Source organism: Trichosurus vulpecula, chromosome 2 (assembly GCF_011100635.1).
Source record: "Trichosurus vulpecula isolate mTriVul1 chromosome 2, mTriVul1.pri, whole genome shotgun sequence".
NCBI classification, from domain to species: domain Eukaryota; kingdom Metazoa; phylum Chordata; class Mammalia; order Diprotodontia; family Phalangeridae; genus Trichosurus; species Trichosurus vulpecula.
This window is the reverse complement of record NC_050574.1, coordinates 73,247,994-73,270,437: the sequence shown is the minus strand read 5'-3', so window position 1 is coordinate 73,270,437 and position 22,444 is coordinate 73,247,994. Positions and strand designations below refer to the sequence as shown.

Genomic DNA, 22,444 nt, shown 5'->3' with positions numbered 1-22,444 from the left:
GAAACCCTGTTCATCCGATGAGACCAGGGGTCTGTATACTGAATTACTCTTGGAGTATTCTACAATTTAGAACTTGAAGGGATATTAAAGATCATTTAGTCCAACGCCCTCTCTTTACTCCTGGGGAAACTTGAGACCCAAGGGGAAGGGCCTTGCTCAAGATTATTCATTGAACTTTTAGTAGAGTTCAGTACTAGAACTCTGATATTAACATCTCCATAGATAGGTGGATGTTGCTCTGATTCCCTTTCAGCATGTTTTTGGTTTATGCTGTCAAATCAACTCTAAACTAATGAAAATTATTAGTATCGCCACCTTACAATTTTATAGTTCTTTTCCAAAACACTTTCATTTTTATAATTAACATAGTTCAGAGTTCTATGAAAATTTATTAAATGCCTGCAATATGCAAGGCTTCCATCAGACTATAGAAATACAAAATTCCTGCCACCAGGGAGTTTACCATTTCATTGATTGTTGACCTCTAGGTGGGTTGGGTGGATAGAGTGCCGTGCCCAGAGTCAGGAAGATTCATTTGCCTGAGTTCCAATCTAGCCTCAGGTGCTTACTAGCTGTGTAACCCTGTGCAAATCACTTAACCCTGTTTGCCCCAGTTCCTCATCTGTAAAATGAGCTGGAGAAGGAAATGGCAAGCCAATCCAGTATCTCTGCCAAGAAAACCCAAATGGAGTTACAGAGAGTCAGACATGACTGAAAAATGACTTAACAACAAATGATCTTTTCGTTTTCATAATCTCCCAGTAAGATGAATAGGGCAGAGATTACTAGAAAAAAGCAAAGTTGTATTGAAAAATTTAGTTTTACTCTTCTTGTGTTGACCATTAAACTCTTTTTTTCATTTATTCCTCCCTTTTCTCTCCAGGATTATGCGTCTCCAGGATGAGCTGGTCACCTTGCGGCTAGAGTGCACAAATCTTTACCGGAAAGGACATTTTAATACACTTGAGTTTGTTCAGCCCTCTACTTTAACCACTACTCACCTGAAGGCAGACCCTTTGACTAAGGTCACACATCCTCCTTCTACCTCTTGGTTCCGAAAACCCATGACTCGTGCTGAACTGGTGTCTATTTCTTCCTCTGAAGATGAAGGGAGTCTCCGATTTGTTTATGAACTGCTCTCCTGGGTAGAAGAGATGCAGGTAGGTGTATGTGACAGATAGCAATGAGTTAGACTAGCTTCTGGTAAAATCCAGCAATTCCTTGGAGGTGATCAGACCTGTAACTGTATTGGGGGTATTCTGAAATATTTCTTTACGGCTGGAAGCCAGATATTGTCTGGGAAGTACTTTCTTTCCTTCCCCTTTCCAGCTTTTCTAAATCAATCCTTGATGAATAGAGAGCTTGCATCAACTTATAGCTGCTTCCCAGTATAGGTCAAGTGTAGGCTTTTGGGAGCTTCCTCCCTTTGAATAACTATACTCCAAATAGACATCTTTGGAAGAAGGTGCAGTATCTGAGTTAATTAACTTCTTTCTAAGAAATCCTTTCAGGTTTTTTCATTGAGAGTTGGGACTGCTTCATGAGTTTTAATGTTGAAGTTTAACTCCATTATTTGAATTTTTTGATATTGCCTCCCTGACCCTGATGCTGTGTTTTCACTTAGCATTCTCACCCCCATTGGAGGACACTTGACAAGCCATTTCTGTCAAAGATTGTTTCATTTCAGTTGGATTCTTGATACTCTGGGGGAGGTGGGATCATTGTAAATGTTGTCTTTATATGTCTGCACTGGATTTTATGAGTTGTGCATCACAGAGCAGGACCCAATAAAAGGAAATGGCCACAGTGAAATGCTGAGAAGTAGAAGCTGAGTGAAAGCTACTTTCTAGGCAATTCTCATGTTACTACAACAAAATAGGCAAGTTTAGGAGTTGGGTCCCCAAATTAGGAGCCATTATAGATTGAGGCAAGGAGTTCAGCTATATGGTCTAAGATGTCCCCAATGCCTCCATGCATGTGTCAACATCCTTATTCTTACATGCCCAGCCTGTGTTTACTAACTGACCTATCTGTTCTTTTAAAAAAAAAACCACCCTCATTTAATAAATGTTTCATCGATGTTCTTTTTTATAAAGGTCATATCCCATCCCTATCCCTAAGAAAACCTTCCTTCATAACAAAAAAGCACACATTTAAGTAAAACAGTTTCCACATTAGCGATGTTTGACGGTACATGCCTGTTCTGAAACCTCTACCCTATTAATGTACTCGTTTGCTGAGAGGAAGGGGGCATAATTTTCTTCTAGTCTCTTGAAGTTACAATTGGTGTCATGTTTGCTTTTCCAGATGAAACTAGAGCGAGCTGAATGGGGCAGCGACCTACCCAGTGTGGAGCTGCAGCTTGAGACTCAGCAGCACATCCATACCAGTGTAGAAGAACTGGGCTCAAGTGTCAAAGAAGCTAGAATGTATGAGGTAAGGAGCGTCCTTAGCATACACTAGAACAGAGACAGAATAGTTCATAGACAATTCATAGCATACGTACTTTCGAAGAGATGACGCAGTAAGACAATTGGGGTTGAGATGCATCGTTCATGGTGTTCTCTTGGAACTTTCTCAGTGTTGCTGTTTGAGAGTGGGATCTGTTCTCTTGAACTTTACTCAATTATTGCCCAATTAGCGATGGTTCCATGTTGTAGATCTGGCTTATGTATTATGTCAAGTCCTGTCATCTCACATTTTCCAGTGTACTTTGAACGGGTCTACTCTTAAGTGCCATTATAGGCCTTATCCCCCTGAATGAATGAATTGATCACCATTTTAGATTCTCAAGGATTTTGCAAAGGAATTTGAGAGAGAAATCTTAGACTTGTTGTAATATCTCAGAAAACTAAATCCATTTTCTAAAATGTTTTTGTTTCTTTTCATTCTCATTAGGGCAAAATGTCCCAGAATTTTCGTGCCAGCTACACTGAAACACTTGGGAAGTTGGAGACACAGTACTGTAAATTGATGGTGAGTAGTGACTGGATCTTTCCTGTGCTGTTGACAGGGGGTTCCAGTGTTCTATTGACAGCTGGGTTCCGTGACTGACTGAGAAAGCTGAAAGTTTGGGCCATTATGTTCACATGCATACACAAATACATGATATTAGAGGTGGAGTGGATCTTTGAGTCCCAAGTTCACCCTGCAAATAGCTCATAATAGCTAATAAGCACATGCTAGTCAGGACAACAGACCTCCAGGAGGTGACCGAGTTCAGACTTCTAACATAAACTATATTTGTAGCTTTCCTGGTCCACCAGGCTATTGTCTTAGTCAAAAGGGAAAATGAGGTTAGTCAACCATGTCCTCCTGCTGATGAAGCCATGCTGTTTTCTTGTGATCCCTGTTCCTTCTTCAGCAAGTTCACCAACTAATTAGATCTACCTGTTCTTTCAGTACCTTGGGATATTGTTTTTCTGGACCTCGTGACTAAGCCATCATAGACTTTTGATGAGCTTATTTTCCTTATTTATCTTGCATTTTTAATTTCCTTTTAGGCATTTTAGTTCTGTCTTTTCTACTCCAAAGCATATTCTCCTGGTCATAGAAAATAGAAGCATAAGAATTGAGTAGTTCTTACACTACAGAATCATTCCATACTTTTGCCTTCAGTCTCTTTCCCATCCTTGGTCTCCTGTGTGTGTCTCTTTAAAATCTAAGTCGATTGATGAGTTCCTTAGACAGCCAGAGATGTCTCTTTGGAGAGCTTCCCCTGTCCTCCAGATCAGAATTGTTTCTCTTTGTGTCTTCAGAATTTCCTACTTGAGAGCTCATTCTTTCTGGGCCAACTTTTCTATATGATGTCAATCCATTAGACACTGTCAATCCTTTTGCTCGACTTCTGAAATCTTCTTTTCCCAAAATCTAGAGCACCTGTCAAATGATACTCAACTTTCCTCTCTACTCTGTCATGAATTCTGTAATGAAATAGTCACTTCCCCCAAACATCTCCATCATTTTTACTATAGAAAGCAGTTCTTCCTTCTTGGTCAAAATCAGGTCTAGAATAGCAGATCCTCTCATTGTGGCTTCTGCTTTTTGAGGAAGGACATTATTAAGGAGAGCTGTTAACTGTTTCATATCTTAGGAAGAGGCAGCATGACATAGTGGATAGAGAGCAGATCTTGAAGCTAGGAAGATGCAAATTCAGGTCCCCTCTGTGACATATTGTGGCTATGAGACCCTGGGCTTCTTCCCATATTGAAGCTTCTCTCTATAATCTCTTGGTAGATATATACAAGAATTTTTTTTTCCCATTCTCTTCCTTTTCTATTTAAATTCATCTTGATTAGAATTATGAGTCTTCAGATTAACACATCTTTACCTCATCAGGTTTGCACCATCTTGGGCCAAGAATTCGTCATTACAGAATTTTCAGTTGTGCTCCAGAATTTACATCTTGTTTTCAGACACCATCTTCTTAACTAGCTGTTCATTTCCCAAATATATGTCTTTTTGGATGCTCTTGTAGCAGTGGTGAAACTACTACTTTTACCGCTATGGTTGTCAGTTTCTTGCCCAGGACTTCATACATCTTAGCTATATTTTCTAGGTTTCTTCTAGTAGTATCATTTGTGCATAGATGAGTCATCAGATGTAGGTTGTAATCATTGGGTTTATAAGTTCTTCGTGAATGTCTCAGATATATGCCTTGGGAAGATAGTAGACTGTTTTAAAAATAGATTTTTTTTTATTTTTTGCTTTTTATATCACCAGAATTTTCCCCAGTATCCCTCCTTTTCCCTCCAAGATAGCCCTCTCATATAAACAAATATTTAAAAAAAAAAAAAAAAGAAGAGGAAAAACGTTTGAAAATAAATGCAACATACAACACCCATCTAACCCAGTAATTCAGAACCCTTAGTTGTCATTGTTCAAACTATCCCCCACTGCCCACTCCTTTATCCCTATCCCCCTCATCTCAGCCCTCCCAATATCCATTTTAAAGTTATTTAGCCCTTCTAGCTCTCTGGAATGTCTCCTCCATGGGCAACAAATTTGCTTTCATCTTAAATCTTTTCCTTTCCCACTCTGTCCATCTTCTGGCTCTCACTAAGACCTAGCTCCCTCTTGATCACACAGCCTCCCTGGCTGTCTTTTCTAGCACTGGTTGCACATTTTCCCATTTCCCCTTTGGTCAAGTTAGAAGAGTTGGAATATCTCTTATTCCTATTGCCATTTCCAAGCTTGCTCTCTCTCAGCATCATTCAGTAATATCTTCTCCTTTGTTTACTCAGTTCATATATAACACCTCAAAATTCTGCCAGTTCTTGACTAACGACCTCCAGGACATGCCTGTTCTTTCCTCAGTCAGTTCTGTATCTGGCTCATAGTCTTTCCTTCCCAACTTCTGCCTTTATATTGGAAGACTTCAATGTACATATTGATACCCTCTCAAACACCCTAGCCTCTCAGTTCTCAACTTACTCATTTCTCATGACTTATTTCTCCTCAGTTAGACACAGAAATGAATCTTGCCATCAAAATATATCCCTTCCATGTTTGTGAACTTTTGAAATTCTCTTATCTGATCAAAATCTGTTGTCATTTCTCCTCTCCCAAACCACAACCTTCAGACCTTATCTCTGCATTTCTTTCCCAGGCTGTCACCCCTGCATTGGTTTCTTTCCTCTCCCTTCCCATCTTGACCCTTTGGTAGTCCAGTTCACTACAATCTCTTCTCCTGAGTCCCTTGCCTCATTATTTTGTCATCAGTCTTTCCTTTCCAAACTTCAGCCTTGGATCACTGTCTCCCAAACCTTTCCATCTTTTTTCAAATCTTCCATAGCTGTCCTCTCTCTGCTCTCTCAGCTAAGAATCCTACTTCAAATTCCACTGAAAGTACTGAGGAAATTCACCAAAAGCTTGCTATTCTTCCCTCCTCTTGATCTCATATCACTCAGATGCCTTCTCCAAGTGTCTCTTCCTTCACCCCTATCTCACATGAAGAGGTAGTGCCTCTCCTTGCCAAAGCTAACCCCTCTACATGCACAAATGTTTCTATTTCTTCCCATCTACTCCAACGGATTGCCACCTCTCTTTTCCCCACTCTCTCACTTATCTTCGGTCTCTCTCTGTCTACCTGCTGATTCCCTACTGCTCCGAAACATGCTGTTGTCTCCCTCATCCTCACAAAATCCTTGCTTGATTTATCCCTTCCCATTAGCTACTGTGTCCTATTTCTCATCCCTTTTTTGGATAAACTTCTTCAAAAGGTTGTCTATAATCAGTGCCTCCTCTTTTCCTTCTCACTCTCTGAAGTCTGGCTTTTAGTCTCATCATTGACCTCATCATCCGACTGGAATTGATGTTTCTAACATTGCCAGTGATCTCTTAATTGCCGAATCTATGGCCTTTTCTCAGTCTTCTTCCTTGACCTCTCTCCAGCCTTTGACACTGTTGATCGTGCTCTTTTCCTTGATACTCAACTGAGTAGGTTTCCATGACAACACTACCTTACCCTGGTTTTTCTCCTACCTGATGACTCCTCCCCCAGTCTTCTTTGTTGGATTTTCATCTAGGTTATACTCACCAACCGTGCATGACCCCCAAGGCTCTATTCCGGATGCTCTTCTCTTCTCCCTCTATATTATTGCTCTTGGTGATCTCATCAGCTTCCTTGGATTCAATTTTAATCTCTGTGCTAATGATTCTTTAATCTACTCATTCAGCACTAGCTTCTCTGTACATGATACAGTGGACAGAGTGCTGGGCCTAGTGACAGGAAGACATGAATTCAATTCCAACCTCACACCCTTACTAGTTATATGAGCCTAGGCTATTCACTTAACCACAGTCTGCCTCAATTTCCTCCACTGTAAAATAGAGATGATAACAGGCACCTACCTGGTAGGCTCTTGCACAGATCAAATTAGATATTTGTAAAGCAGGCTTAGCGTAGTGCCTGCTACACAGTAGGCACTTAATAAATGCATGTTTCCTTCATTTTTCTTTCCTAACCTCCAGACTTTCATTTTCAATGCCTACTGAACATCTCAGACTAGTTGTCTTATAAATATCGTAAACAGAACTTGTTTCAAACTAAACTCATTATCTCCTTTCCCCCTACTGCAAACTCTCCTGTCTTCCTTGCCTCACTGTTACTGCCAAAGGTAGCACCATCCTCTCAGACACCTGAGCTTGTGACTTAGATGTCGTCTTTCACTCTTCACTCTCCCTCATTTCCCCCCTACCTCCATCCGGTCAATTGACAGGTCCTGTTGATTTTGCCTTTTGACTTCTCTCGTATATGCTTCTGTCTTCTGACATTGCCATGCTTTCTGCTTAGTCTCTCTGCCTCAAGTCTTTCTCTATTTCTGTGTTCTTCCTCCTCATCTACCTTCTAGCCTCCTTGACTTTCTTCAAGTCCCAGATAAACTTTCTGCAAAGAAGCCTTTCCCAATTCCCTTTATTGCTTGCGCCTCCCCTCAGTTGATTACTTAAATTTATCTGTACATATCTTGTTTGTACAACCAAGTAGGTGCTGATATTATCCCCAGTTTACAGTTGGAGAAACTGAGGCAAATAAATGTCATTTTTTTCTTGACTCTTCACTCTACATCAGATTGTAAAAATCTTTCCATTTTTCATGCCTCATAGCCAAATAATGTTCCATTGCATTCATTTACCACAGTTTGTTTAGACAAGCCCCAATCATCGGGTATCTACTTTGTTTCCAATTCTTTGCTACCCCCACAGATGCTGTTATAAGTATTTTGTTGCGTGTGGGGACTCTGTTTTTATCAATGACCTCCTTGGGGGGTATAAGTTTGGGGTATCTCTGGGTCAAAAGGTATGGACATTTTAGTCACTTCATTTGCATAATTCCAAATGCTTTCCTAAATGATTGTACTAATTCACAGATCCACTGTCAACGTACCAGTGTCCCTGTCTTCCCACTACCCTCCAACATAGATTATTCATGTCTTTTGGCATTTTTGCCAACAGATAACAGATGTTTTTACTGTTATCTTCATCCTTGGTTTCGGAAATTCCTACAAGACATGGTTTATTTGGCCCTATGTAGGGATCTGAGGCTTGCTTTGTGAGCCCTGAATTTCAATTATTTGCCTTCTAACAAACTTGAACTCCTGGGGTCATTTTCTGGCTTCATCATTGAGAAGCAGGCTCCAATTAATTTCATCATTCACTTTTTCTGTTGATGTTATAAATTGTTCCTTTTCAAGCATATTAACAGGTAATTTTAACATATCATCTTTTGCTTTGTGTAGGAAACCTCTAGCTTCAGGCTCCGACACCTCCAGAGTTTGCATAAATTTGTCTCCAGAGCTACAACTGAGCTGATCTGGCTGAATGAAAAGGAGGAGGAGGAATTGGCATTTGATTGGAGTGACAACAATCCCAACATCACAGCCAAGAAAAATTATTTCTCTGTGAGTTTAATGCAAGGTCCATTATTATAGGCCTAGGTGGTAGGGACTGGGCTATTAGGAATCTCAGTGACATCATTGTTATGCTGCCTGGGCATGACAACCCAGTCCACCATGAGCATCGATTGCTTGTGTGAAGAAAGGAAACACCACCTTGAATGTTACTGTTGGAATCCATTGATCCCTAACCAAATTTGGAAAGGTGACTAGAGTAACATTCTGAGGATTGAAGTGTTGGCATTATTCTACTCGTGGCAGCTCATAGCCCTGAATTCTGTTATTTCTACTTCTTAAGAGTAGATCCATTTGATTATCCATTTATTATCAGTGGAATGGTAGGGAAGGGGAAAGGATGAAAATAAACATTGATATAGCCAGAGACTATGCTAAGCACTTTACAAATTGTATCTCAATTGATCCTCCCAACAACCAAGTAGGTGCTGATATTGTCCCCAGTTTGCAGTTGGAGAAGCTGAGGCAAACTGAGGATAAGTGACTTGCCTAGGATGACACAGCTGATAAGCATCGGAGGCCAGATTTGAGCTGAGGTCTTTCTGACTCCAGGCCCAGACCTCTATCCACTGCACCACCTAGTTGCCTAGTGGTAGGGAAGACAGCACTTGGTACAATTCAGAACAATGAGAGGTAATGTTTGTGAAGGCTATGTGTTATCTTTGTTGCTCTTTGTGTTCCTTTATTCCACTGGATTCTAAGGCTTCTGCTTATCCGTGAATATTTGGAGGCTATGTCCATTGATCAGAGGGTCATAAAGTCACACCAGAAAATTTAGAGCTTTAGAAAAGAGCCTGGTGAACCACATGACTTAACAGATGAGGAAACTAAAAGGAGAGAAAGGGAATGACTTAATTAAGAGTTCACAGATGTAGCAAGTAGCAAAGCACTTTCCCAAGAGGTTTTTGTAAGGAGATAATTGTGTAAAGGCTTCCTGGATGCAGGCACTGTAGGAATGAATTAAACTGGTGCAGTGGAGAGAGTGCTGGGCCTGGAGTCAAATCCGGCCTCAGACACGGACTAGCTGCATGATCCTGGGCAAGTCACTGAACCCTGTTTGCCTCAGTTACCTCATCTATAAAATGGACTGGAGAAAGAAATGGAAACCACTCCAGTTTTTTGCCAAGAAAACCCCAAATAGGGTCATGAAGAGTAGGTCAGTCATGACTGAAATGGTTGACCTTGAACAAGAACGTTAGGTATTGGGGATACAAAGACAAAAACAAAATGGTCCTTGTCCTGAAGAACCTTCACCATGTGTCCACAGATAAATACATAAGCACAAGGTAACTGGAGGGTGGAGCCAGCACCAAGAGCCCTCGGGATCAGGGAGGCTTCACAAAGGGGAGGATGGTGACTCCTGAGCCAAGACTTTGGAGAGTTGGAGATGAGAGTGTATTCCAGACTTGTATCCATGCAGGCAATGGAGTGTTGAGTTTGGGGAGCAGCAAGGGGTTGAGTTTGACTGGGACCTAGAGTATGCAGAGAGCAAAAGTAGGGGACAAGGATCATGGATTTAGAGACATGAGGGGACCTTACCGGCAGCTAGCCCAGGCCCCTCATTTAGAGATGAGGAAATTGAGACCTGTCGGGTTGCCCAAGGTCATACAGGTATTAAGTGCTAGAGCCAGGATTCCAGCCAGTGTCCTCTGATTCCAAATCCAGTCCTAATTTCATTGCAATGGGTTGCCTCTGAGGCCTCAGCCTCAGCATTTGTGTTTTATCCTAGGCATATCCTAGGCAGCAACTGAAGCCTTTAGAGTGGGGGATAGGGAGAATGTCATATGGCCAGAGAAAATACAGAAAGGAGCCTGGGTAGAACATAAGACGTAAGGATGGGGATCATGCCCCTCTATTGGGCAGCATTTGTGAAGTTACTTTGAGTGATTACAAATCAAACAACAAATATTTATTAAGCTCCTTCTGTGTGCAGAGCCTTGTGCTAGGCCTTATGGAGAAATCTAACTCCTTAGATAAAGTACAGTGGCTGCTCTCCAGGAGCTTTGGTTAGCAGGTGGATGAGACACACATACAGATAACTGCAGTACCTAGTGCTTGATAGCAAGTTCAGTAGGACCATGCAAAGTGTAATAAGGCTTCTCTTTTTCCTTTCACTCCACTGGATGAGTAAACCTGAGTGACCAGGGCTCTTTATTCTTTTAGATGAAAGGTTTCAGAATCGCCTGGAGAATCAGCACTTAGTTTCTGTAGCATTTAAGTCTTTATCTGGGAGGCCACTGTCCAACTGTCCTGTTGGTTAGTGAGGTTTGGGACAGAAGTGTAAGTAGGTTTGAGCATCTGGAGCTTTGGTACAGGACAGGCAATGAAATTTGGAGGGTGTTTACAGTGCTTCTTCTCTGCCTGCACAGAAACAACTGAATTTGATAATAGTTGGCAAGAACAACAAGTTAAAAGCAAAGCTACTAGATTGAATGCTTGTTCAAAATTGCTACTTACAGTTCTGGAATCGAAGGAGTCAGAGCCCTTAGGAATTTGAGGTGTACTTTCCCTTCCGTTTAAAAGCTCCCTTTTGTATGAAGAGGGGGATGGTTGGTGGAGTTGCTCACAAGTGGAGGTGTTAGTTCTTTTCATCTCAAGTTTCTTTGTAGCAATAGTTCAGACTTCTTTTTAAGTCCTTAGTACCTGCCTCCTTCCACCATTACTGTTACTTCCTAGTATACAGATGAGTTGGAGGCTATCTAGTGTGAACTCCTTTGTCTAGCTTCTTCACTGCACTATCTCCCTGTCCCTGCTTCTGTCATCTCATACTTTCTCCTAAGCTTCAAGGAAGAACCAGCTTCCCCCCAGCTCACTCTGTTGAGTGGCTCCAGAAGGACCACCCCCTGGCACTTCTTATCTCTCAGTCATATTTTATTTGTACCACATCAACTTCTCTTTCCTAATATCTGATTTTAAACAAGGCCCAGCTATTTTTCACCAATCTATCTTTCCTTAGTCATTTGTATTTTGTCATCTTTCTCTATCAAAACTGTAATCTTGAAGGTGTTGACAAATCCAACTGGTCTTCTGAGTCCTCACTTTTAGTAGCACCACTCTTTCCTGCTTACAACTCTCTCTTTCTTTGACTTCTATTAATTGTCCTTTGCTTCTCTGCCTTCTTCACTGGCTTTTATTCCTCTTCTTTTCACTTAATATGGTGAGCGTTTCCCAAATTTAATCCTTGAATCTTTGCCCCTTGTACTTTCTCTTTTGGGAACTGACCTGTTTTCATGTTTTGAAGTCTCACCAGTATGTGGATGTCTATGGAGTCTACATTCTCATCTTAACCTCTTTGCAACACTATGGTGCATGTTTCATTAATTGTCCATATGATTTTTCTCCTCCTGATGTTCCTTCTTCATCAAAATTTAGCATATCCACATTTCCTTCCCAGACTCTCTTTTCCTCCCAATTTTTTTTGCCTTTGTCAATGGCATTCAACTCCCTAGGCTCACACTCTCAGAATTATTGTTGCCTGCCTTTACTTTCATCCCTTATATATAGTATACAAATCCCATACATTCTTCAAAACATTTTTTGAGTTCATCCTTCCATTCCTTTCCCTTGTCTAGGCCCCCGTTGCCTCATGCCTGAATTAATGAGAATAGCTTTGGAACTTGTTTCTTTGTTTCCATTTTTTCTCCTTTCCAAATGTCTCTCTAAAATGTCATGTTTGAAAACAAAACCAAAATAAAGCATCCTTTCTGTCATGTCTCTCCCCTCCTTGGGAACCTTCAATGACTCATCATTGCCTCTAGGGTCAAGTTCACACTTATCATCCTGGCATTCAAGGCCCTCTACAGTCTGGTTTAACCAGCTTTAGTTTCTGCTATTCTACAGCACTAACCTACCATCTCAGCCAGACTGTTCTTCTCATTGTCACCGAAGGGAGCCTTCTTGCCTCTGCTCATGATAGGCCTCCTCCTTCCTCCCCTGCCCCCCATATACCTGTCTAAAACCCTTCAGAGCCCTGCCCAGGTCTTAACCTCTGTCATGAAGACTCTACTAATTTCTTTGTATCATATTAATTGTTCCTTCCTCTGAAAAAGCTATCATTTATTGGAAATGTCACCTAGCCATTTATAATTGAAAGTTTTAGATGTTGTTTCATGTTTGTTGTGTCTTATTTCCTTTATGGGACTTGAGAGCAAAGACACATCTTCTCGTCTTTTGTATTTCCCATAGCATCTAACCCAGAGCTTTCATAGTAGGTGTTCACTGAATACTTATTGAATAAAATTGAACTGCGTTTTCAGGAGTTAACCATGGAACTGAATGAAAAACAAGATGTTTTCCGGTCTTTACAAGATACAGCAGAGCGGCTGTCATTGGAGAACCACCCAGCAAAGCAGACTGTTGAGGTATGTGCCTGAAGAAGGGATGGGAAGGGATGGTGGAATGTTTTCAAGGACCCAAAGGTCTTTGGAAGAAAGGTCTTGAAATCCAAAGGTGTCTGTGGCTGAAAACAGACAAGAAATTCTGAAAGTAGTTTGTGTTCTCTCTCATCTTCCTTCTAAAGTAGTTTGTTTCCTCTGTCAGACCCTGAACTGTTTGCCTCTCTGAGGAAACTAAAAGTAACAACAGAATACATAGGGGTCTAGTTGGCTCTTGCTTTTGATAGGGAAACAATGTAAGCTAAAGTTGTCAAGGAATAGAATGTCTTTTATTAGTATGATGCCTTTATCCAAAAAAGCTGAGAAAATAGGGTGCCCCTCACGCCTACAATATGTAGATGGAATAGTTCAGCAGAAGCGCCCTAGAGTAGAGGGTTTTCCTGTGTAGCTCCATACACCAGCTCTATGTTGGTCAAAGGGAAACCTGTTTCTTATGGGAAACTTAAGGCTATGCCTGCTCAGCTTTTCTAAGTTTGTGTGTCCCTTTTCCCCATTGTTGAGTGTCTGTTTACCACAGTGCCCATCATCGAGTTTTTGCCATAATCCCTATGCCCGCTCTCTTCTCTTTTCCAGGCATACAGTGCTGCTATTCAGTCCCAGTGGCAGTGGATGAAGCAGCTGTGCCTTTGTGTGGAACAACACGTGAAGGAGAATAGTGCTTACTTTCAGGTACAAAGTTGGGGGTGGAATAGAAAGAGAGAAGAGAGTGAGGAAGAAAATACCGTGTGAGGAGAATGCTGATTGTCAGGCTTCAGTCAAGGTGGGGAGGGCTCCAGCAGCTGTCTTTGGTGGATTTTGCTCCAAAATGAAGCATTTCCTGACTAATTGGTAATTGTGTTCTATGAGAAAGGAGAAAAATTTTCCTCCCCATATATTTTCTTATACCCACTTGACCATGTTGAACCCTTTCTTAGAGAGCTCCCTCTGCCTACTAAATGTTGTTAGATTCTCTGCTGCCTCTCATTCTCAGACAGAAGGTAGCTGGTGCGTCAGGTGTCTAAACCAGCCTGGAGCTTTCTCTCTGCATCTCTCACACCTATGAGAGGTGAGGCTCTACATCAGGGGCCTCCCTGTTTCAGATGAGATATACATCATAGGCAAGGAGAAGTCCAGAGGATAGGAACAGGGATTTTCTGAAGGAAGAACAACAGGAGTTAGTGTGGGTTTTTTGTTTATCTTTAATGATTGACAGAGGCTTTCACTTTGTATTTTTGTGGGCCTTTTTGAGTAAAGAACTATTACCACCCCAGTGTAACAGGTAGACCCCATCCTGCTTAGTGGGAGCACTCATAGCTGCACCAAGTGCTTGCTGTTATGCTGAGCTCAAGGCATCCATTTGCCCCATTGTGTCTCTACAGTTCTTTAGTGATGCAAGAGACCTAGAAACATTCTTGAAGAACCTGCAAGACTCCATCAAACGGAAGTATTCATGTGACCACAATACCAGCTTGTCGCGCCTTGAAGACCTCCTCCAGGATTCCATGGTGGGTGTTGTGAGAGTATCAGCAGGGATACTGTCTGTCTTCATAAAGTACCATGAGAAAAAAGAATCATATGGCTGAGGATGCTGTTTCTGCTTTGGAATGTTCCTTAAGAGGGGGTCAATTTGATAAAGTGTAGGCTATTATTCAGTTAGCAGTTTAAGAAATTGGTTTCCTACAGTCTCCTCCCCATCTTTCCTGTTCTCCTCTCTGTCCTTTGCAGAAGTTGTAAGCACTTTAAAGTTTACAAATCATTGTTCTCACATCAGCCCTTTGAAGTATGTAGCAGGAGTGTTGTTGTCTTCATATTTCAAATAAGAAAACAGAAACTCTGAGTAGTGGTGTTCGTTGTCCAAGGTCACACAGTTAGGAAGTATAACAGCTGGCACTTGGATTTCACCATGAGTCCTGTTTCCACAATGCCAAGGTGCCTCTTTGCCTACATGTTGATGAGATTCCACAAGTAGATTATTGACCTGTGGCTCAAGGCACTTCCTCTGTGCCACTGAGTGCCGACCATATGTGGCAGCTTGCTTTTAATTTGATAGCTGGAGGAGATATGAGGTAGAGCAATTAGCAGAGGGACATGGCGTCAGATTTCTCTCTTCATTCTCTCAGCTAGGCAGAGGGAACGATGTGAGCTGTTTGTAAATGATGAAACCTATACTTGTGTTGAATTTTTCCCCAGCCCTCTTCTCTATGGAGCTATAAGGTAATAGGAATTTGGTCTTCATCATGCTCAGTGCTTGAACCTAACTTGTATGTAGTTCAACAAAAGCATGAATAGTGCTTGTGGAATAATGCTTGTATTGAACTTTGAACTTTCCCAAGCCCTTGCATGTCCATTGTTTCACTGTATCTTGGAAGGGCCTGAAAGAACCCATATTTAATCGAAATCCTACTTATGCTCATTTGCTCTTGAAAATTATTCCCTCAAGAGACCTAGTAGTACAACCAACATGAGCAGGACTGCTCTGTGATTAAATGCCAATGGACAGTGTACAGAGTTAGCAGGAATAGTCAGGGCTCAAGCTGCAATTCTTTGTGAATTGAGAGTAATAAGAGCAGATAACACTGATACAGTGCTTTAAGGATTACAAAGTACTTTTATATACATTTTCTTATTTGATCGCCATAGTTTCGCCACGAGGTAGGTGCTACAAGCCTTTTCTTCATTTTTACAGATGAGAAAATGGGCTAAGTGCTGGGAGTACATAGCTGACAGAGACAGGTCTTTATAGATCTTTATATACCTTTACACACACACACACACACACACACACACACACACACACACACACACACACACACCCACCCCATTCTCTGGAAGTATAGACCAACAGCTCCTGGCTAGACAAAAATTGACATGTTTAATGCCGAGAACCTGAGACGAGTAGACCAGACTTCAAGCATGCAACAGTATGACTGTCACCTTGAGATACTGTATTCCTCTTTCTTAACTAATAAGTTCTCTCTCTCTCTCTCTCTCTCTCTCACTCGCTCTCTGTCTCACTCTCTTTCCCTCTCTCCCTGTCCCCTCCCCCCTCCCCACTCTCACAATCACATAGTCCAGCCATCATTAATGAAGTGCTTTAAGTTTTACAAATACTTGATGTACTTGATCTGATTTGGTCATCTGTTACAGGTGATTATCTGTTTGTGAGGCTGAGGGGGTGGAGTCCTAAGAGGTGGAGCCAGAACATTTCAATAGAGGGCTCTGAGTAAGAATACAGACGTCACTTAAAGTGAGGTATTCACTAGCTGTGCTTTGGGTAACAACTGGGCATCTGTGAACCTAGTCTGTTTAAAAACATCTTTACGGGTTCAACATGAATACATTCATGTTAAGTGTTTCACTCTAATGAACAATATTAATCGTCCTTGATAGGGGATGATAAGCCACTGCACTAAGAGATCTCTTCCTAGATGTTAGTTGGAAAGGCCACAAACATGTAGGAGGCAGATGGTACCCAGTATCATCACCCTCCTTCTGCAGAATGCTTCCTGTGCAATTGTTATCATTTCTCCTCTTCTAGAGAGTCGTTGCTATGTTCCCTCCTTTCCAGGTCAGGGGCATCAGGTTGGTGGAGTCATCGGGGTCACGGAGTCACCTGATTCTGCTCCTCTGTTTGTACTCTCAGGCTGTCATGGTCAAGAGCATCTATCTTGGCTTCTGGTTCTTTTCAGAATTCTCTTTGCTAAGCACTTAATCTCTGGAGGTGGAGACGTGTCACTATTGGTTAGACAGAAGTTGATATGCTTAATGCCAGAAGGCTGAGATGGGTAGATCAGACTTCAAGCATGGAACAGTATGGCTGTCTCCTTGATATATCCCATTCCTCTTAACTGACGAGTTAAAGTTGTATTTCTTTCAATCATGCTCCCTGGGACAGGCACAGGTAGTTCAGTATTTATTATTCTTTTCTTGAATATTCTTAATTCAACAATGGCATTTCCTTGCATTATTAACTCTCTACCCCTCATCACATCTATTCCTGCCTTAAGAAAGTCCTCTTCTGGGGGCTTTTATTCCTCAAAATGGGCTTGAACCATCCTGGCTAATAAATTGAAATTATGCTCTATCCTCCAATGAAATTGGCAATATACTTTTAATCTGTTCTGTTTTACGAAACTCATGTGTTTGTGAGATAATTGGGTCAGTAGAGTCTTGAGAGTTTTGGTTCTCTATGCTCTTTCTCTTAAACTAACCAAATGTCTCCAAATCACTAAAGTTGCAAGGTCTTGAAAGTCATATTTAATTGATATAATTAAATCATTTATCTAACTACCAGTCATGGTCCAAGAAGTTAGATTTTTGGCTTTTCTGAACTTCTATCTGAGCTTTTCTAATTTAATAAATGGTGGATCTTATAGTACAGTTTGGAGGATAGACTTCTGTTCCACAAGACTGAGAATTGAGTATGACTCTCTAGCTGCTCACAGACAGGGTGGGAACTGGGTTGTCAATGAAAGCCTGTTTTACTGTTATTGATATTTCCATTTTCTTTTCTTTTCTTTTTTTTTTTTTTTTTTTTTTTTGCATGCGGATTTGTGATCGTTGGGAAAGGAACAGAGAGAGAGAGGGAGAGAGAGAGAGAGACAGACAGAGAAGGAGAGGGAGGGAGGGAGAGAGAGACAGAGAAGGAGAGAGAGGGAGGGGGAGAGAGAGAGAGAGAGAGGAAGTGAAAGTGAAAGAGAGAGAGTGCATTGTAAAACTCAGGTGCTCTAGCACTTGGTGAAAAGACAGAAATATTCTCTCTTTGTTCCTTCAGTCCTCTATTTCTCTGATAGCTCTATGGAGGATCCTGGCCCAAGATACAACATTCTCTTGCAGGGATTAGGTATATTGTTAGGTTATTTTAGTTCACTGTTGGTCACTCAACTAGAAACATTAATATTCGTATTTTTTCTTCCTATTTTGTAGGATGAAAAGGAGCAACTCATTCAGTCAAAGAGTTCTGTTGCTAGTTTAGTGGGGAGGTCAAAAACCATCATTCAACTGAAGCCACGAAATCCAGACCACATGCTGAAGAGCACCATCTCCATCAAGGCTATCTGTGACTACCGGCAAATCGAGGTGAGCAGACAGAGGAAACCCCTCTGGTTTTCATTACAAAGCAACAGAGAGAGAAAGAAAATTTTGGTTTGGGGGTAATAATCTAAGAAGAAGACTGACAGAGAAAAAATGGCAAGGTCATGTTGCCTTGAGTTGTTAGTAATGGTAGGCCTATGGAGAGAGAGCCTAGGAAAAGAATAGATGAAGAAGTGAATAAAACGGTCCTTTTATTTAGATGTGTCAATATATTCTGGGGAATAGAACTCTGGAAATAGAAATGTTAAATTTCTTCCATCAAACATAACATGTGTCTCAGTTTCTTCTTCTGTAAAATGCCAGTTCCCAGCCTCCCTCCCAGGAAAGATGAGCCATGCATAAATTGTCTTATAGCCTACAAATAGAAAGTTGTGGTAATATTTCCCATCTTTCTTGGTGGTTGTAGTTGTAAAGAGGAAATTACCAAGTAAAATCCTAGAGGGTAGAAACTAAGCCTTCTTCTTATTAGGTATCCTCCTTTCTGTGCTTAACATAGTATTGTACACCTGGTAAGTAGGCTCTTAAAAACACCCCCTGCATTGGCAGCAGGCACTGCATGACCCTTTCTCAAGGGCATTGTAGAGAAGGCTTGTATTCAGGTCAGGATCTATCCTAGATGCCCTCTGGTAGCCCTTTCCCAGGTCTGAGTTTCTATCACAGGATGGATGTTAAAACTGTCTTACATAATTCACCACCTTTCCTGAGGACTGAATGTCAGTCTGTATTTTTTTTCTTTTTCCAAAACTGAAGTTAGATATTTCAGGCTCAGGTCACTCTGAATCTATCTCCTAGGCCATTTCCCCAAGCCTTCCACAGTTTTCAGACTTGTCTGGGATTTGTTGTTTTGCTGTTGTTGCAAACTTGCCTTCCTTGTCCCTGTAGATCACCATCTGCAAGAATGATGAGTGTGTATTGGAAGATAATTCCCAGAGGACCAAGTGGAAGGTGATCAGCCCCACAGGAAATGAGGCAATGGTACCCTCAGTGTGCTTCCTCATTCCCCCACCGAACAAAGATGCCATTGAGGTGGCCAACAGGTACTTCTTCTCCATGCCACATTTGTACCTCCTTCTCCCCTGCTTGGCCATGCACTTGCCAGAGCTGCTAACCTTGTAGGTCAAGCCTGGCACTTCTTTTGTGATAGATAGCAGCTCTAGTGTTTCATGCTGTTAACCGTAGCTAACATATTATACCTTAGCTAAAAAGGGAACTCTGGACTTTTCCATATGTATGCATGTATTTATATATTTTAAGTCTCTAGAAGGTCGTCTGGTCCTCTAAAATTTTAATTTTCTATATTTAACATTTATATTTTAAAAAGCAACAAACAAATCATTTCATGCTGCTAAGTAATTTTGCAGATAAAGGCTGAGATGTTTCAGGCCACAACATAATTTAGTTACCTGAGCTTTCAAGGGAGAGGTCACTGTTGCAAGGTGAAATGAAATTAGATTTCTTCTTCTTTTCTTTCCTTCCTTCTTTCTTTTTTTATGCAGGACAATTTTTTTTTTTCAGAAGTATGAAATGCATCTTTTATTAACTCAGTGAGGTTAAACAAAGGGCTTTTGTAACAAATATTTACTTAATTGGAAGTTAATTTAATCATAAAAAATGTGTGGGTCAAAGAACAAATCTTAGAAACAATCAATAATTTCATTAAAGATAACGACAACAGTAAGATAATATGCCATAATATTGGGGCTGCAGCTAAAGTAGTACTTAGGGAGCCCATCAATTTGGGAATAGCTGAAGAAGTTGTGTTATATGTATGTGATACAATACTATTTTGCTTAAAAATGAGGTGGTTTCAGAGAAACTTGGGAAGAATTGTTTGACCTGATACAAAATGAAGTGAGCAGAATACAAGAAAGAATTTAATCCATTTTACCCAAGTCCATAGTCATGACAACTCTATGTCCATCTCCAGTGAGGACTCTGTGTTGTGCCCAGAGTTATGGTCCTATTCTGGGTGCCCTTCCACTCACCTCCTGAACTCCTGAACCTTTTCTTCTAACAATTTTTTTTATTCTGCACTTAACAAACACCAGATAGACCAGGTAGAACAGAAAAAGGGAATCGTACATAAAAAAGTTTCTGTTGTATATAATTTGCTTTTCTTTTTAAGATAGTTTTCAAAGCTATCTTGTTTCTCTGGCTGTCTTTCTGTTCCTTTCTCAGCATTAAAAAAAAAGATAATTTTCTTTTCTGCTAAACTATAGATAATGGACTGTGGTGGAAGGAGCTTGGGCTTGGTGAGAGACTGCCTGGGTTTTGGTCCTGCCTCCATTGCCTCCTAGCCCTAGGTTCATCACTTTACCTTTATTAGCCTCAACTTTTTCATTTCTGAAATGAAGCTAATTAGATTTGTGCTGCTAACGCACTTTTTAAAAAGCATTTTGTAAACTACACAGCAGTGTCTAAATGTGGCATTATTATCATCCTCATCATGATGGAATGCTAGAGCCAAAATGTACCTTTAAGATCATCTCATCTAGCTCCTTCATTTGTTGCTTCTGCACTTTACAAACCAGAGAGTGGAAGCGATTTGGTCCAATGGCAATGGCAGGTTAGTGCCAGGTCTCCTGCCAGGTCCAGCCTTCTTTTCATTACATCATGCTGCTTCCCTGTCCTTATCTAAAAGTGCTGTATGTGTTTGCTGCTATTTTTTTGGTGGACTTAGTGTGCGAGTAGCTGATTTCTAAAGTATCTCTCAAACCACATTATTAAGTATTGGTTATGTACCACCAGTGTGGGAAACACAAAATGAAGTTAGCCAAAAAAAAAAAAAAGTGTTCTGTAGGTACTTTGCTGCCGACCCAGTCCAGTTTTTACAGGAATATTAACCTGCTCACTCGATGAACTTTACAGAGCAGATTTCATATTTCACTTGCCTCCTGTGAAAAGCATCTGAGGGTTTTGGTGAACAGTAAGCTCAAAATAAATCATCATTGTGACGTAGAGCTCTGAAGCTAATGTGATCTTTACCTGAATTACGAGAACTGTAGTGTTCAGAAGGAGAGAAGCTCTGAGGTCTTCTGCCACTTCTAGAGCATTGCTTTAGTTCTGTGCACTGTATTTATGAAAGACATGGATAGGTGGGATTAGGTCCAAAAGAAGATGCCTCAGGATAGTGAAGAGGTTAGAGGCCATGCCAGGATGGGGCTCGGGGGAAGGGACTAGTGATAACTGTCCTGGGAAAAAGAAAGCTTAGAAGGGAACAGGATCACTCAGTGCAAGATAATAATAGGGAGAAGGAGGGATTATATTTCTTCTTCCTGGTCTGAGAATGCTCAACTAAGAGCAGCGTGTAGAAGCTTCAGAGAGGCAGATTTAGGTTTAATATAAGGGAAAACTTCCTTACAATGAGAGCTATCCCCGAGGACAGTTGTCTGCTTTAGCAACTAATGGGATCTTTCTCACTGGAGGTGTTGTCATTCAGTCATTTCAGTTGCTTCTGACTCTTCACAACCCTGTTTTGGATTTTTTTGGGAAAGATACTTGAGTGCTTTACCATTTCCTTCAGCTTATTATTTACAGATGAGGAAACTGAACCAAGCAGGGTTAAGTGACTTGCCCAGGGTCACACAGCTAGTGTCTGAGGTCAGATTTGAACTCAGAACTTCCTGACCCAAGGCCCAGAATTCTATCTGCTGTGTCACCTAGCTGCCCCTTTCTTCATTTATCTGTAAAAGGGGAATAATAACAGTACCAACCTACAGTCAAATAAAACTTGTTTTTAAGGAAAAATACACACTCCTCAGAGTCCAGAAATATTCCTTTATATCTTCTGGGGTTTTTTCCATATAGTTTATATATGTGTAGTGATGCAAAACATATCCATAATAGTCATGTTGTGAAAGAAAACATAGACCCAAAAAAAAGAAAGGGAAAAAAGTACACTTCAATCTGTGTCCAGACACTGTCAGTTCTTTCTCTGGGGATGAAGAATAGTGTTTTTCATCATAGGCCCTTCAGAGCTGTCTTGGGTCATTGTATTGCTGAGAATACCTAAGTCATTCACAGCTGATCATCTTACAATATTGCTGTTACTGTGAACACAGTACATTTCACTTTCTATCAACTCATGCAAATCCTTCTAGGTTTCTCTGAAAGCATCCTGCTCATCATGTCTTATAGTACAATAGTATTCCATCATAATTACATACCAGAATTTGTTCAGCCATTCCCCAATTGATGTGCATCCTCTCAATTTCTAATTCTTTGCCCCCAGAAAAAAACTGCTATAAATATTTTTGTACATATAGATTCTTTTCCTTTTTGTTTTTTATCTCTTTTGGGACACAGACCTAGTAGCAGTATTGCTATGTCAAAGGGTATGCATGGTTTTATAGCCCTTTGGGCATAGTTCCAAATTGCTCTATAGAATGGTTTAATCAGAGAAAGCAAGCAATTTGATATAGGTTGTACATGTGTAGTCATGCAAAACACTTCCATAACAGTCATGTTGTGAAAGACTCACTATATTTCCCTTCGTCCTATCCTGTCCCACATTTATTTTATTTTCTCCTTTCACTTTGTCCCTCCTCAAAAGTGTTTGCTTCTGAATTA

The 22,444-nt window shown here is 40.8% G+C and overlaps 1 protein-coding gene across 1 annotated transcript in view; it reads left to right on the top strand.

Moving 5' to 3' along the window:
- MACF1 (microtubule actin crosslinking factor 1) overlaps positions 1-22,444 on the top strand; it is a 312,647-nt gene that overhangs the window by 114,475 nt on the left and 175,728 nt on the right. Inside the window, exons 14-23 of the mRNA XM_036746382.1 lie at positions 884-1,160; positions 2,308-2,436; positions 2,899-2,976; positions 8,238-8,399; positions 12,665-12,769; positions 13,376-13,471; positions 14,161-14,286; positions 16,677-16,682; positions 17,708-17,860; positions 18,758-18,912. Coding sequence (XP_036602277.1) covers positions 884-1,160; positions 2,308-2,436; positions 2,899-2,976; positions 8,238-8,399; positions 12,665-12,769; positions 13,376-13,471; positions 14,161-14,286; positions 16,677-16,682; positions 17,708-17,860; positions 18,758-18,912 — 1,287 coding nt within the window. The remainder of the gene's footprint in view (positions 1-883; positions 1,161-2,307; positions 2,437-2,898; positions 2,977-8,237; positions 8,400-12,664; positions 12,770-13,375; positions 13,472-14,160; positions 14,287-16,676; positions 16,683-17,707; positions 17,861-18,757; positions 18,913-22,444) is intronic.